At 37.6% G+C, this 17,732-nt stretch overlaps 1 protein-coding gene across 9 annotated transcripts in view; it reads left to right on the forward strand.

Annotated features, from left to right (window-relative positions):
• Nucleotides 1-236: 236 nt before the first annotated feature.
• tjp1a (tight junction protein 1a) overlaps nucleotides 237-17,732 on the forward strand; it is a 99,197-nt gene continuing 81,701 nt past the window's right edge. For 4 of the 9 annotated variants that reach the window (XM_032559752.1, XM_032559753.1, XM_032559759.1 and 1 more), the window contains exons 1-2: nucleotides 239-775; nucleotides 15,202-15,415. In XM_032559752.1, coding sequence (XP_032415643.1) covers nucleotides 684-775; nucleotides 15,202-15,415 — 306 coding nt within the window. In that variant the 5' untranslated portion in view covers nucleotides 239-683. Of the gene's footprint in view, nucleotides 776-872; nucleotides 890-15,201; nucleotides 15,416-17,732 lie in introns of those variants that run through there. The other 5 variants (XM_032559750.1, XM_032559757.1, XM_032559751.1 and 2 more) reach the window with 3 other exon arrangements.

A 17,732-nucleotide genomic window follows, 5' to 3' on the forward strand; every position in this document is an offset into this window, starting at 1 on the left:
TCCCAGCTATACTCTTGGTCCATCATATTAAATCCTAATAAATGGTGGTTTTAAAATGTTGAATTACAAATACTGACCAGCATCAGTTGGGTTTCCCCTTGTTAAAGCGTTACATAGCTTCCTCCCTCCTCCTCCTCCTCCTCTTCCTCTGTCACTCCTCCTCTCTCTCTCTCTCGTTGAACACACGCGCGCACTCTTCTTCCCCTGACAGACGTTTGGGTGCTGTCGCGCCTGCATCCTCCTGTCTCTGACTGTTTGTTTTTTTTTCTACACATGCAACTCGGAGTTTAACAGCTGAGAACATAAGAAAAAGAAAAAAGAAAAGAAACAGAGAAAAGTTGCCGCTCTACGAGGCGACCCACAACAATGACCCCGTCCTGACTAAATTTGAATGGATTAAGCCAATCTATTCCGAGCTCTAATGAGATTAGAGAGTCAGCGCCGACGTGGGTCGCGGCGGCGTGGCACCTTTCGTTGAGCTCCTCGGGGAACATTTGCCCCCGTCAAGCCAGCAGACCTGCCGGCGTGGAAATGGCGTTTCTGATGCCGCGGACGGGAGCGGAAAATAATAGACGTTTGAATGCACGCTCACCTGTGCTGCTTTTGTGGCGCACGGATTCCTAGAAGTAAGGGAAGAGTTAGCGGCGGCGGCGGCGTGAGTAGTTGTGCAAAACGGAGGGGAAATGAAGTACCAGAAATATATAACAGTGATGCAGATGGCCATGGGAGTGACAGCTTCAAACAAAGACTGCCTCCCCACTAAGAGACAGCTGTGGTGAGTACACAGAGAGGAGAAGGAGACCGAGGAGGAGGAGTGGAAGGAAGTGCGCTTCTGGATGGGAGCGTGTGTTGGCGCGTTCGCGTAAAGAGTGGCAACAAATGTTTCAATGTGAGGAAAATTCGCTTTAATGTTAGCTTCCGAATGTAGATTTATAGTCCTGTTGTTGATATCTGTCAATTTGTTTATTTCTTACAGTATGAATGCAAAGCCAAGTTGTGCGCGGCTTGCTCCTTCTTACGCTTTTGTCATTTCACTCTTAAACGTTTATTTAAGCTTTTAATTTGCAATTTTTGCAGTGCAGAGTTTCCCACTAGGTCTCTACTTAAGCAAGACTTTCTCTAACCTGGTGTAGTAAAGAAATGTTAGCTGCTTCATCACTTATTCAAAAGCTGCCTGCCACCTGCGTTTGAACCACACTGTTGGGGTGCAGCAGTTGGTGGACTCCGATTGGCTGCAGCGGCGCCTCCGAGTGTTTGGATTGTGCTGTTTTAGACCAGTCATCACGTTATTTATCCATTCTCACGTTTCCTCCTGTATCTAAATTTACAACTTGGTCTGCTTTTAGCACCATGTCTTTTATCTGTTGTTACTTTTTGTGTTCATTTCAAGTTTCTAGAAATATCTTCATCGAGAGAAAATTCCTGTTGTCCGTGTCTCCACCCATTTCCTGTCTACATTTTAATAGACAACAAAACATGCTTTATTGATGTCAGCTTTTAAGTAAATAAACAAATCTACCTTCAAATATTTCGGAATCATAATATGTGTAGCTCGTGACAAGGCAATATTTTGAAGTGTTTGGATTGTTTAGACTAAAAATAGACAGAAGACATATGCAGGGTACAAAAACAAAATAAATCTGTAATGTTGCAAATACTTTTACATGTTGGAAATACTCTGTAGCGGTATGGCTAGGTAGAAGTGGCTAAAATAAACTTTATCCATGTGGTGGTTGGGCTGAGCCTTTAAGAAAAAGTTGATCGGAGCTCTGTCATCCTGTGGCAGCTCGGAGTAGAGCTGCGGCTCCTTTGTAACGAAAAGAGTCAGCTGAGGTAGTCTGATCACAATGCCTCCTGGCCTCCTCTGTTTGTGTATTTTCTAGTCATGTCCTCAACTCAGCAACATGGGGTGGCAGCATTCTGAGCATACATATGGCAACAATGGAGAGAAGAACTTGATTTTGACAGAAAGAAACTCCAGCAGGACCTGGTAGCCATCTGCTGTGACTGACTGGATTTAGGAGACAAAAATTACAGAAGCACAGGAATCAGGATTACTTTATATATTAAAAAATTGATTCAAGGTCCAGGAAAACCTTGGGATTTCCTTATATGAGTTTAAAAGCGTGTTTGGGTGATGTCTGGTGTTTCTCCTGTACCTCACAATAGATACTGTAACAAAACACGTTTTGAACAGCATGCAAAACATAAAGAGCTTTACAGTTTTCTGGCTTTACTGCATTAATGCAAAAACCTTCTATTTATACCTCAAAGTGAATCACATACACTTTGAAGACAACTTTTTTTGATAACTGCATTTATTAATTTGATTATATAGCTCAATCTAGAATGAGACATTTATTTGTCACCCGCCAGTTTGCATGACTGATGCTGAAATTACTTACACTAAGAATCCACCAGTGCATCTTCACACATATAGGCTCCCTGAAAAGCTCCTTTGTTCCTTTGTGTCTTCTCCTCTGAGTGCATCTTAGAAAAGAGACATTACTCACAAGGCTGTGTTGAAATCGATTTCCAGGTAACAGTCAAGAGGACAAAGTAGAGACAGAACAATGAGACACAAATTACAGAAAAAAGAAACTGAGACTGATGACTTCTCTAATGCAGTTAGTCGGAGTATTTGTCCCTTTCTCTTGTGGTCAACACTTTAACTGCTACATTTCTTTGACACTTTCAGGATGTACCAATATGTATGAATTCAGATTTGAAGACGTTTTGTGCATTTCTTGTGAAACTAAGAGAAGAATGCTCAGACTGTTTTCACACGTCTCTTGTAATCCTCATTCACAAGAAAACATAATCCTTAACACACAGTCTGCATTCAGATTATTCAAAGACAAATCCTGTTTGCAGTGACCGTTTTTGACGTTAGTCATTCAGGCAGTTGCCCAGGATGGCATCAGAAGGGGGCGTGTCTGTACGTCAGCTGCATCTTGAACAATTTTCTATTGCTTTTATTTGCACCCCTACTTGCTGCTGACAATGGTGTGATGATGTGAAACTGTCTGTGTAGAACTTTGCTGCTTTTTATCTTGTCCCAGCATTTCAAAAGATTTCCTTCATTTTGATTGGCTGGGGGATGGCAGAAAATGAGTTTTGTCCAGTGACTTTCATTCAGGAATTGTCACTGCCTGCTTGTTTGTATCTAAGATTCATTTGGTGTCTGGAATATCTGTCATGGATGTCGGATAACAATAACTTGCATTAGTCAGGTGTCATCCCACATATGAACATGACAGGTTATCTCCTCTGTGTTCATGTGACTGTCGTCAGATGCATTGTATGTGACAAAGTGGTACTTTAGGCTTGACACTTCTCTCTTCAAAGAGTCGTAGTGGTCTAACTGGGGCTGTCACAACAAAGTGGGGGTGAGGACACGACTATTAAAACAGGATTACTGTATTGCCTCTGACAACCATTTTAACGTTGAGAAGCTGAGCCAGAGTGCATCAGCAGTTCTTGCTTCGTGGAATCTCCCTGTGCATTCACTCACATGCCTCGTCTTGATTCAGAGTGACTTCAGATTCCAGATCTGTGGAATTGCATGTCAACTACTAACTCACTAGAGAGAAGAGCAGAAGAAAAAGTGTAAAAAGCTTACTGTAATTAAATTATTTTGGCACATCATCAACATGAACACTCATAGTGAGCTGTTTACCGCAATTAATAAAACGGTAAACCAAAATATGACTTTTCAGTTTCATTGAATCATAACTTTAAGGTGTTCATAACCCATAAAGTTTTCTAAAGTGTGCCATGTTACAAATAAGGCCGCACAATACTAGAAAATCTTGGATAATGCTAATATTGGTAACGATTGCAATTACAAAATAATTTGCAGTATATGCCCAATTTTGTCTTTCCCCTTTTTTCCATCTGTGCTTCCTATACTCTAGGACCTTTAGCATTTTGGGCAATGTCCTTTGTGTCCAGTGTGAGCATCTGCTGCTGTGAGACTCTTTGCAACTGGTTGAATATTACACCAGCAAATGAATGTAAGATGCATCTTCATAAAGCAACATGAGTATTGCACACGCTAATATTGTGATGATAATACTTTTGCGATATGTTATGCTGCCTTAGGTTCAGCCACAAATGACAAAGATTTGTGACACTTTGTTGATTGTTCTTAAAATATTGATGCTTGAATTAGTTGCAACCTTAAAAAAAAGGTCTGGCAAAGTCAAAAAAACTCAACCAAATATGTTTTAGAGAAACAACAAATTTTTTATAGAATCTCTGCATTATTAAACAAGAAAAACATATCGCTAATACACGGGATTGGTCTAATCTGTTAGTTTGAGATTACCCACACATAATAATTAGTCTATGTTGGACTTAATGCGTGGGTGTATTGTTCTGGTTTGTGGGCCAGATGTCTACTCTGCAGCCCTCCACAGTTACAACCCCGCCTGGTGCTCTTAGTGCTTAATGATGCAGTAAGCCAGCGTTCCTTCTTCCTTCTTCTCCACAACAAACTCAACCCCACACAGACAGATATAGCAGCCAGTCTGCTATCAGAATAAAAAGCCTACACACCCTCTCCCTTCCCACACTTTAGTGGAAAAAAAAAAAACACATCCTCACAAACTCCTGTCTTACTATCTCCACATAATTTCCACAGTCCATGTCCAGTCGTGAGGGGTAATCTTACGCAAACTGACAACGCCTTGCTTTGTTTTGCTCAGCAGGAGTCCAACTCCATGGATGGTGTTTAAATAATCATAATCTGTCATTGTTTAAAGAAGTATACACAAATGGTATGTGTCCTAAAGGAAAAACACTGCTTTTACCAATCTTTAAAGTTTGAAAGAAGGTACACATGTGATTGTATTTTGTTTTTGGTGTTTCTGTCCATTAGAAACTCACATGTTCTTACATTGGCAGAACGACTGTAATCTCCTCTCAGATGGTTTATGCCACTAAAGGGAACAGATTACACAGGGTTTATTGACTTGTGGCTCACCCTGTTACCCCCTCCCACCCTAGAGCATGCTGTGAGACAGAGTTATGTGTGGCTACTGATGCGTGTCTATGTGCATGCTAGGGAGGATGTGTGGGTGTCTATGCCAGAGGGAATATATGTGGGTTTGGCCTTTTAGTAAAGACTCTTTAGGTTCTACTGAGAAAACTATATGATTTGTTTGTGATATATTAGCTCTGCTGAAATACATAAACAAAACTGGATCAATAAAAATGTTAATAATGATTCCATTTTGTTCTTTTAATTGATTATTCTATCAGAAAAATTACATTTGTTGGGTTTACATTGTTTCTTTATAGGACATAATAACATGAAATACAATTCACCCAAAGGAGCCATTCTGCATGCAGATTAAAATATGTGAATTTTACACAAATAATTTGAGATGCATTTCACAGAAAAATATGTGAATATGTAAATCCACATATTCTTAACCACAAGTAGGCCAGGGTCCACTGCATTGTGAAATACCCATACTGAAATGCTTTGTTAATACATCATGGCTTAGTAGCTGACTTAATAACTTCACAATTTTGGTGCAACAGTAAAAAGAAACCAGCTGAAAATTGTGTGAATTCTTTCTGCATATAATTAAGAAGAACAAAAAACACTTATTGAAAAAGCTTCTAGGGAACTTATTTGCAGCATGCATCATCCAATCTGACCAAATATCAACAGAAAACTTCAATTCTGCCTAGTTGAATTCTTATTTATAATTCAAATTATTATATTACACATTTGGATCCTCAAGCTCTTGTTTGTCATTATTATTAGCAATTATTTCATTTCTTTGGAGTGGGATGATTTAGGACCACTGAAATTTTTTGTACTTATTTTCGGTTGTGGCATTTGAGGGAAAAAAACTATAAAAATACATGTTTGCAACTACTTCTGGATGTGAGTATGATTTTGCATCTTGATGCATGCAGATTAATATATCTGCATACCTTATAACTCATGTCAGACCAATGTAGGTAACTCTATGTTTAGTTTATGGGTTACAAACAAAATGGAACATCAGACACTAATCAGGTCACACAAACTATTATGCTTTTTAGTTTTAGTTCATAAATGAGGTAACGTTTAGCATCAAAAGATTTGCTGTAGTCTACTTGAAGAGCTTCTTTGTAACAGTAATGATGATGACAACAGCAGCCCTTCAGACTCTGAAGTCAGAGTTGCAGCTGGAGGACTTTTGACTTCACAGATCTGTGGCTCATGCTTTCCTGGCCTCTTGTGACTCTTGACTGTCATGACGACTCAAAAACAAACAAAAAAAAAGAAAGCAAGTTTCATTACTGCCATCTGACAAACAGAAGGACACAGAGGAAATTGATTGACAGGAGTCCCAGTCTTCGCTTTTCTTTGACACTTTTTGATCTGTTTGTCAGCTTTAAGACTTTGCTAAGTTACACTAGTGACACTTTACTTTTTTCTCAAGTATGAGTGACAGAATTTTATCACTGAAACTGTTTGATGTGATTCTTTGACTCTTTTTAAGTGTGAAATTAAATACACTCTAAGGAATAAAGTATATACAGTTATGTTAAGCAGACTGTAATGTTATTTAAAAAATCCATTAATTTTAATAAGTGAAGTACATTAAATATAACTTGCCAAGTAAAAAAAAAATGCTATTGGTAGGGGTTTGTTTTTTTAGTGTTATTGTCATTAGCAGTCAAGAATATTGATTAACAACCAAAATTTGGTCAATAAAAATTTGCTAAATCACATTTTGAAACAGAGTATAAACCAAGATTAGTAGGAACTTATAAAAACGCCTGTCTTAAACTTCAAATGTTTTGTTTCGAAGTCACGTTCATGTCTGTTTGAGTTTCCCAGAGATGGACTGTATATTTGTGTTAGTGTTTGTTGTCTGTCAGCTGTTGACCTCCCTGCTACCCTCCTCTCTGCAGGGGTCAGACAGCATTGGAGAGGCGACCGTTGTCAAGCCTTGTACGATGCACGTCTATATACCTAATCTTGTCTGTCCATCTGTCAGGTCTGTCTGGCCTAAAGAGAGTCCTGATCTATGTCCTCTTCTGCCATGTGGCATTTCAAAGTTCTCAGGAATAACAGGAATAATGTTTTATTGTTTTAATTTTCCTCAAAGTTTACAAAAACTGTTTTCAGCCAAGCATATCTGTCATTGTTTTATTCTTCTTTAGGGAGGTTCAGTGAGGTTATTGTGATAGAGATGACTGAATCATGTGTGCACCTTTTGTCACCACTTGTCCCCTAAAGTTTGAAGAGACCCATGAGCGAAATGATGCATGTTAATCAGCATTGGTCAGGCATTACAAAGCGGTTTGCTCATCGTCTGAGCCATAAGCTGACAATGTCTCTCTGTCCTTTGTCTCTTTGCATTACAGTTGCTCTCATGTACTTTCACCCAATTCTACCCATCCGCTAAAAAGTAATATCCTTGGAGACAGCCTTTCTTGTGCACTTCTTTGTGCTTGGTTCATCTGTTTAGTTGCTACTTTGTTGTCTTCTTGATCCAACAAAACATTTTTCATATCTGTCTCGCTGAAGGTATAAAATACTGAATGGCTAAAGGCTTTGAAAGGTCACTCTGCATAAATAGGAAACAAAAAAAGTCAGGGAAGATGTTTTGGATGCATCACCATTGCCAGGTGATTTAGAAAATCTAAACAAAAGCAAACCCAACTTTAGCATTAAAAAAAAAACAGATTATCATAAAGCGTTGTATTTGCTGAAGGTTTTGACAGGTGATCGAAGATGAGACTATCCCTAGTCTCATGTGTTTTAAAAGTGTATGACTCATGAAGCTGTGTCATGATTTGAGGAGACACACCTGCTTTTTGTCTGCACTCATCATGGAGGACACACCTCCTGTTTTTTAATTCCTGTTGGAAGTTATTTCATCAGCATATGGAGCATGTTTGTAGGTCACCATAATGTTGAGTACATTTGTTCTCCATCTTATCAAAGAATATGTTTTGACTCCAAACAAAGCTTTTATTGACAACTTTTTGATCGAGTGCTGCCACAGTTGGCTCGTCTATCTCAGCATCACAAAGTGAGACAGATTTCACACAGAGACAGAAAATGCTGTGACAGTCTAGATCCAGTTCCTGGAAAGAGCACCCAGGAGAATCAGCTCTGCAGCCTACACCAGAGGTGTTTGTGTTGAGCTTTGATTGCTGAGCATCTGTGCTGCCGCTCTGTGGGTTTGTTCATGGTGCCAGCCATTCTGTAACTATTAATCTTTTTTTTTTCTTTTCATAATGCCTAGTTCCTCATAGCTTTGTGCAAAATGTGTTTTAATTGCAAATAGAAAATCAGGTGAGTAAAGAAGATGTCACCAGACAGAAGTTGAATATTTTATATTTATCAAAAAAATAGAAACAAAACATTGTTGCCAGCAAAAGATGCAATTAAGCTTTTTGTCAGTGTTGATGTTGCCATGGACATTTTTTTTATTTCATGGATTAATACCCATTATGATGAAAGGTGTGCATGTGGTCTACAGTTATAATCTTCCATTGTACTAAATATAGCAACCAATTAAGAGGTAAAACTACTTTAAGACTTGTATGAGAAGCAATTATTGCTGGTATTTACTAAGTTGGGTGTCATTGCTAAAGTGGAGGTCAATCAATCAAGATTATTTGTACATCACATTTCAGCAACATAACATCTTTACCATAAAAACACAAAAATAAAAAGTCATAAAAACAACATAATGTCACCAATTGAGAAACCAGTAACAAACATTACATTTTGTCGCCTGCCATCATGAAAATCATCAATACACAAAGACAAAGTAAAACAAAGATTATCATTATGACGCCTGACTCATATTGAATCTTCTTCTTCATTACATAGATTCAACAAAGAGTTGGAAACACGGTCAAAGTCTTTGTAAGTAATCATTTTATTTAAGTGCATATATTTAAACACAGTTAAGCATGATTAAAAAGTCATGTAAACTATACGAGTAATTAAAAATAAGTACAATTATGTTTAAAAAGATCTTTATAAAAAGGTTTGCGTGAATAATAGTCTCCTCAGGGGCATTTTAAATGAGTCCAAATTCACAAAGGAACCCAAAGCCAAAGTCGAGGTGCAACAGCCTGCAAGAGCAATCCCCTTTCATCCATGGTAGATTGTGCTTTTAGGATTGCTGAGCTCAGTATAAAGTTGAGTAATTTAGTCCTTATCATCAACATGATAGTATCACACAGTTTCTTCAGATTGGTTATAATGCATGAAGTAGAGGAGTGTTTGTCTGCTATTGTAGCCTACCTGCTTCAAGGTTCAAGAGGTTTTCATAGATTGAATTCCACATACCTGGGTTGTATCGAGTGGCCCTTTGGACTGCTGTCAGATTTTCTCATCTCAAGCCAGTACGCTCATCATCACAGCATTGTTACCCACACAACTGTCTCAACAGCATAAGGTATTTTCTTATATTCAGACCATTCTCACCAGCTGGTATTGTGTGACAATATTAGTAAATGCTCCCACTAGCCTGTCTGCTATCAACAACCATGCCACATTCGAAGCCCCTTTTTTCCCATTGTGGTTCTTGGCTCAAATCCCGACTAAAACCACTAAACCTGAACTGCTCCCATCACGCTGCCGAAAGAAAGAAGCTTTGTTTTGTGTTGTAATCAGATCTGACTATTTCCTTCAGCATAAATCTTTAACATAGTACTAAGCTGATGTTGCTTAGATATAGTTTCTCCTCAACCATTTATTAGCTCACTGCTGGTGAAGAATACAGGATTTCAGAGAAGAGGAGTTCTCAGTCAATCAGCACACTTTTTATTTTTTTCATTGTTTTTTCATTGACTGTTTAGTAAGCAGTGACAGAATCTTTAAAACAATGAACCGTCACAAGGATTATCAGTTGTGTGCTCAGCTACAGCAGCAGCACGTCCACTACTGACAGCAAAGCAGCTGTGAAAGCTCACTATCTGAGAGTAAGCCACTATGGCAGAAATTACCATGATTTCTGTGGGGAGTTTTAGTTATCTACACTACAGCTTAATAATTTGTTTGAAAGAAGTCAGAACTTGAGTCTTCAAAGTTGTCTTGTTGAGTCGTTTTTCAAAAAGAGTATTTGACCTTGTTATATGAGCAGGACAGCATGTGTCTGTGGGTTATGTATCATATTAACCACATTAGTCTTTTTAACAAAAAAGGTCTTGTAGCCCATAGGCAGAGTTATTTATACATTTTCATCTTTTGTTCTAGTTCTATTTCTAATCCAGATGATGTCTCACAAGGGTTTCTGGGATACATTCATGGGATTCTGAGATGAGGTTATATACATATATATATATGTACATACACATATATAAAGCTCTGCTAGTGATCTCTTATTGCACAGCAGGGTGAGATTCTCTATTTTGGGCTACAGGCTCATGTAATATTCATAAGTTTCACCTCTTACGTATTGCAGTTTGTGGCTAATGTCTCTTGTTACTACTTTATTTTTAGGCTGTAAAATGCTGCCATTGTCTGCCACTGGTATTGATGGGGGTCACATTGGGTGTGCTGTGTGGGCACACCCCAGCCTGTTTGTGGGTTTCTCCATATTTCTCCAGAGGCAGTGAAAAGTGAAACTTACTTCTGTCTGCTGAGAAGCTCAGGCGGTGTCTAACTCGCTGGCTCAATATATCGTCGTGAAATCCTACAGCCCCGATGATAATAAATCATTCATAGGTCGGCAGCAAGTGAGAAGTCATTCTTTCGCTTGTGAATACTTTTAATGTTTGTTTCTTGTTTTTGCTGCCTCGCTGGACCAGAAAAAAACAAATTCAGCAGCCTTGCTTATCCAAACATATTGTGAAATACTGATATGTGTGAAAGTAGTTTTACTATATAAACGTCATTTACTATCATAAACAAAGTAGTAGTATTTTTGTGCTAGGTGCAGAAGTACTTGTCTTGACACTCAAATGTTGAGATGCTCTTCCTATAAAATCACAATATGAGCAACTTGTGAACTCTTTAAATAACATAAGTGAATCTTTAAGAATGCAGCGATGATTGCAATAATAATTCTTGTACTAGCAGAAAATAATTGAAGACTGAATTAAGTAGTTTTTATATAAAAATGATCAAAAAGAAACCAGACATTTGTTTTAAACTACTTTAAGTCTAATGGCTTAAATTCAGCTTTAGGTTTAACTAAAACATTTATATGCAAGCAAGAATTTGTGTAGAGGAAGAAGTTTAGAACTTTAAAATATTAAAATTCCAAACTAAAAATGTTTACTTGTGATTTGTGAAAGTAAACTACATAGTTTACTACAAGAGTTGTCTTTGTTTTGTGCACTGTAAAGTCAACTGTCTTCCAGGTTCATAAAAGTTGTTTTTTTTATCTTAGAGTTGTTGTAAATTCAGCTGAAACACTAGGTAGTAAGTAGCTACAAAATCTTCCTAAAAACACTACACAAATAAAAAAGAGCAGTATTTATTTATTTTTTTTTGCACTGTAAATGATTATATGTTAATCATTTGCAGGCATCCAGAAATACTTTGGTATTCATCCAGTAGGTATGTGAATAATTTCATTTGCAAGAAATGGGCATGTCCTGTAGGTGTCACAATCTTTTACTCTCATCATTCAATTCTGATTTCTGGTGTCACAATTCAATTCAAGTTATTTTTATACAAAAGGATTTTTCATAATGATATCTGTTTCAGTCTTTGAGGTGCCTTTGCACACCTACAGATGACCCACTCCAGTGTGCTTTGCAAGGCTGAATAACAAATTGAGACATTAATTGACATTAAAGTGTCCTTTTCATGTCTGTTTTAAAATGAATCCATGTTTAGATGAAATTACTTCTATTTTTGCTTTCATAAAATGTTCACGGAGACAACGCCACACCTTTCAGCTGACAACCTCCTCTGTGGACGACAACGTTGCAATTTTCAACCAGCAGTTTTTAGCCATTTCGCAGTCTTTCATGTTATTTAATGAAGAATCATTCAAATGTACATAGTTTTTCACAGTGTAGTATAAGCACTCTGTAAAAGAATTGATATCGCCTGCAGATACAAAGACTGACTAGTTAAACTCAGATATCAACATTGCTGTCCGAGTGTATTTCTACAAAAACCATGGCCACAAACTTCTGACTAATCACACAACACATCACACCGAGCTCTTCATGGAAAGGTGTGCCGTATTTTGGTTCAGTTGTAGCTTGGATTCGCACATTTGCAGTGTTCAAGACATGCTCAATCTTCATTTAGCAAACCTCGCACCCGGTCAAGCTCATATCAAGGTCAGTCTTCCCAGACAATAAAAATCAAAATGAGTCCAAGTGTTTGCCTTCAGTGAAGACAGCACCAGTTAAATCTCTCCATTTCAGTTTTGTAGTTTCCTTTGCTTTGGTTTCTTTAATCCTGGTGCTGCCTGCATGGTGATCTTAGGAAGTCCCACGTAAAAACAAAATGGAGACCAACAGCAGGTGGATTTGTTTTATTTTGTTTGTTTTTTTCCATCTATTTTGGGACACTTTATATTTATTCTGAACTGTAGTAAATAAGAATTATGATTCTTATTTTTTGGCACACCCCTAATGTCTATCTGCAGCTGGCCACTATGGCATCAGGAATCCTCAAATTGCTCAGCAATAAGATGAGGTGACCACCTGGAAATCTAAATTGTGACCCTTGTGGAGCTCCCCCGGCAAATGTAGTGGCTTTGTAATACATCTACAAAATGTCCTAGCGGTTTTTCTGACAGTTGTAACTCTGATGCTCCAGGAACTGCCTTTGATACATCATTCTACTTCCTATTTCACCACCCACTCAATGGTCATTGTAAATTATTGTAAATTTATCTTCTTGAAAAGGAAATAATCTCACTAATTATCATAACACAGGCTAATCCGTTTAGGTGATTTTAACTTTGTTAGCCAGTTAGTTTCAGGTGGTGCTTTCCCTTCATGAAAGACTTACTAATATTGTATGATAAAAATACTAGAAAAATCACAGCTCTGTAACACTTAAGTGGTTTAATTAAACAGCGTGAAAATAGATGTTCACACCCGGTCATTTCAAAATTAACAAGGGGGAAAGCAGTTCATATCTAATTGTAACATCTTTACCATTTTCTAATTTTAGTGGTACTGGTGTCACACATGCTTGATATTACCGTTCTGAAGAATGAGACATGAAGGAAAATTGTCTTGAAAACAACCCTTTTGCATCTCATTTAAAAAGCATTTAAAATCTTTGCATGTTGCATTGTTCACAATTTTGCATATTGTGTTACAGAAAATTAGCTTTTCTATGAAAACGCTTGAGTAACTAAAACATCTGAATGTGTTTCGTGCCCTAGAAAGCTGGAGAAGCTGAGCTTTTTTTCTCTCTCGTTCTCCCTGTCTTTTCTCTTAAGGCTGTTTTTGTTGTCAAATCTAATACTGTCTAATTCTTTGAGAAAGCACTTGATTGATGACTTGTCATTATGATACCATTCACACTCTTATTTGAGATATGTTTGAAAAGCTGAGCTTCAGGGCTGCAGCCTGTTAATTTAATGTTGATACTTCATCTGTAGTGCTACAGCAAAACAATATAATATAAAACAATATAAAATGAGTTTGAATTTTAAATTCATTAAATTTACATGTAATTTTTTATTAAAAAAATTTTTTTTTTTTCAAAAATGGCATGACCAACGTAATTAAGACTCCAAAAGATTAACATTGCCACCAATCAAAAAACTAATCTAAAGACTTAAAAAATCAAGCTAAAATTCTAAATAAGAAATTGTTATAAGTGTTTTGCCTGGTGAAATAACGGTTTAACTATGTACACATGTTGGCCAAATATGATTACTGCTAGCCTAAATCTGCTATGAATAACTTTGGGCATAACTGTTCTGATGTGTAGTTTGATCTATAATTGTCTCCAGTCTTTTTCTCTCTTTAAGCAAAACTATAATTAATACCTAAAAGGAAAGAATTGTACAAATCACAAAAACAGAACAAAAAAGAAATAACCCTGAGTTTAGACACTTTAAGTTACATTGGGTCTTTTAATGCACACAAGAAGCAAATCAGGGTTTTTTTGTGGCTTCATAATGGAAGGTATACAAATGCTCCATACCTACTCTCCGACTGCAGGCTGCCCGCTGACATTCAGCCCAATTATTCACACTTCCTGAATGCAGCAGCAGCCAACAGGAGAAGACGGCCTTTAAAAAAAATAAAGACATCAAGAAAAAACAAAACAAAAGAAAAAACTCATGTTATTTTAATCCTGTAGGCATTCCTATGATTTCCATCAGATAGGCAGCAGTGCCTGTGAGCACTGCACAGTATAAATTGTTCTTTGAGGAAGTCATCTTTGTTGTATTGTAATGGATGGGCTTATGTCATGTTGAAGAGTTCACAAGAGACAAGAGACAACAGAACAGCGCTGTATATTTTAAGACTGCTCAGAGGTACATTTTAGGCTCCCTCACAATATCCAAGCAGGAGATCACTAACCACATTACTTATATTGTGTTGACTCCCTTCAGGCCTCTTTAACAGCCCTGACCTGTTGGGGTCAGGAGCACAAGAGGGTTGTTCTGAGTTATTTGCTGATAGGAGTCTGACCATTGTCTTCATAAAGTCTCAAAAAAAAAATAATAACCTTCCACCATGATCTCTACCTGTCTCACTTTCTCCATTTTGAAACCTTACTGGACATGAAATGAAATTAATCTTGCTCCTTTGGTCTTTTCATAAGTGATATTTAGATGGGTGATAGACATCTAAGTCCTTGCTTGTGAAAACTACTTTGATATTTCTAAAAAGGTAATTTTTAGAAAAAAAAAAAAGTTTTTTGCATATTTGTTAAAACTATCACTGTTATGACAATATAACATGAGACAGATAATCTTCTACATGAGGTTGATTGACAGCGCTAAGGCCCTCCTCCTGGTTCTGATTGGTTCTTTCTGAGGGAGTGGTGCATTTCTGAAGATTGCAGCAGGACCACAGGAAAGAGACAGAATAGCTCAATATTTTTCATAGATTACCTGTTTCATGTAACACTATCACAACATAGTGACGGTTTCAACAAATATGTATTTTTTATTTATTTATTTATTTTGTAAAAGTTGGCTTCAACAGATTAAAATTATGTTTTTATCAATACTTTGAAAATACATGACCAGATTACTAGCAAGTATCTTTTTTTATGGTTTGTTGCAGGGTCACCCCACAAGAAGGAGATGCATCCCCCTCAGATGCTTCCGGGTCTTCTAGTGGACCAGTAGGTGCTACCGCTGGCGCCGGTGCTATAGCTTTGCCTGCCACCTCAACCCTCTCGTTGCCTCTGAGCCAAGCTAAACCTTCTCTGCGTCGCATCAAGGGTCGCATCCATCGCAGCAAGAGTCTGGACAGCATGGACCTGCTTGACTCTAACGTAAGGCTCAGTTATAAGGGCACATTCAGATAAACTATCACTTGGAACTGATGTTTATTTTCCGTATGCTTAGACATATGTGCAATGGTGTGGAAGTAGTTTCTGTTTGAGTGTTTATTTACAATTTAGATGAAGAGTGTCTTTGCCAATAAGAGATAATACCTTAAAGTCATGGATGTTACTCTGAGAACATTTACTGAATTAGATTTGCTGTGGTTTAAATGTGTTTTTTTATATCCTAATAGTTTCATTTACATTCATCATTTCTACATGCCACTCCATTAATACAAACTCCACACATTCACACAGAATAGCCTCTAGTTATGTAATATTTCTATGTTTTTTTTTCAGATGAGTACAGTTTAACACATTCCCTATTTCTGTCTATGACTGATTTAACTCATAAAAAGTATTAATCTGATAAAATGATTAGGTAAGCTGCTTGGATCAGAAAACCCTGCCTAACTCCGGGATTGTCCATTGAGCTGAGAACTGCGTTTGGCCCACTGGTTAATTCATGCAAACTTGTGTGCTTGTGTTGTGTGCGTGTGCGTGTTCTGTGTTAAATGTAGACTGTGTGGTGTTTGGGAAAGCCACCAGCGGTTTATGATGTAAAAGCATGCCAATCTATTGCTAATGCTTGCCTGGTGCGCCTGGTTTTCCTGCCATCGCCACGGTACAAACAGATAAAAGTCTGCTTTCTGCACAGCTCTGCTAAATTTTCCTATCCCCTTTCTGCTTCCTTTATACCTTGACCCTCTGCAGATGTCTCCTTTAATAAACGTTCACAGTGTAATGTCTCCTCATCCGCCCCCAACCTTCCTCTCCAGGTTGACAGCATGCAGTGTGTTTGTGCTAGCATTTGAGTCCGTGCGCGCTCAGAGTGGGTGTTTGATCGATTAGATGACCTTAATTGAAAGTTGCCTGATGAGTCTGTTGTAACAAGTCACTATTTGTTCATCAACCTGTCTGTTGTATGAACTGGAAGAGGACTAGTTTATGATGGTGTGTAAGGTAGGGAAGGGTTTTCAATTTAATCCATTATTAATTGGGAAGGTGGGCAGAGGAAGTCACGAGAGCTAGCGACAGGCTCAGGAAGTTTTGCAACAGATAGATAGATGCACACACTGATTTTATCAGTTTGACTGACTGCTGGCAGGGTGTTTCTTGTCAGTTTTAATTCTGAAAGTGAGGCGAAAAAATCTAATATATTTTTTAAGACAACCTGAATGCGCTGATGCTCACATATTTAGCTGTGAGCCGTCTGTTCTGAATGAGTTCTTCTTACCTTGCAGACAGCAGTGAAGCATGAGCAGATGGGCTGTCGGTAAGCGCTACAGGCAGCTAAACTAGATTTTTTTATGTTTTGTCATCTTCAGAAAGAAGAACTTAAAGCAATAATGAGAAACTTGTAGTGTACAGAGTAAATGTTGTTCTGTCTCATAGTAATGTGATAATTTTATTTTAATGAAATTGTACTTTCTAATGCTTCATGTCATCTCACATCCATCCATTCACTTTCTGTTAGGTCAGTCAAGGTTCTAAAGCTGATCTATTTTCAGTCATTATATTTGACTGAAGGTATTTCTGATCCTTTTGGATTTCACATTTTGAAATTCTTTCTCATGTGTTGATGCTCCAACGCATGACTGGATGTCAGGGTAAAAACTGCTGCCTTTTGGGGTCCGTTCCAGACAAAAAAATATATATTTTCATGTACGTGCCAATATGTTCAATTTAATTACTGTCTTTTGATTAAGATGTAATACACAAAATGAAACCATTATTATACCAATGTCGTAAACGTGTATAAGAAGCTAGTGTGTTGTATATTTAGTATAAGTCTGCATTATGTGTCCAGCTCTACCTCGGCTTCTCAGTCATTTTTTAATCAAACTGCTTTCTGTGTTTTTCTCTTAACACCTATAGTAATATTTTACATTACTCAGTTTTATATAGCTTATTTTTAAAAAATGTATGCATCACAGCTCAAGTTGGGTTTGTGCAGTAAGACGATCAGGCGCTGTAGATAAAATCTTTCTTTGTGAAAGAATTATTGGGAAACCTTTGGTTGTGTGTTTGGATCTGTCACCATCCGCTGTGTCAGTTTTTACCAACAGCCAATTTAACTCTCCGATGACAAACATCAAGCAGAATTATCCCTGGAAATTCATGTAGTGGGACTTCTGCTGTGACAGATGTCTCATTATAGATTTTTTATTCCATTTCTTATTTCTTTCTCAGCTGTCTGCTGCTGACAGTGGATATAGATAATGTCTCACTAAAGCTCACACACAAGGAAGGCATAGTGTAGAGA

The sequence above is a fragment of the Xiphophorus hellerii genome, chromosome 4, assembly GCF_003331165.1.
Source record: "Xiphophorus hellerii strain 12219 chromosome 4, Xiphophorus_hellerii-4.1, whole genome shotgun sequence".
Classification (NCBI taxonomy): domain Eukaryota; kingdom Metazoa; phylum Chordata; class Actinopteri; order Cyprinodontiformes; family Poeciliidae; genus Xiphophorus; species Xiphophorus hellerii.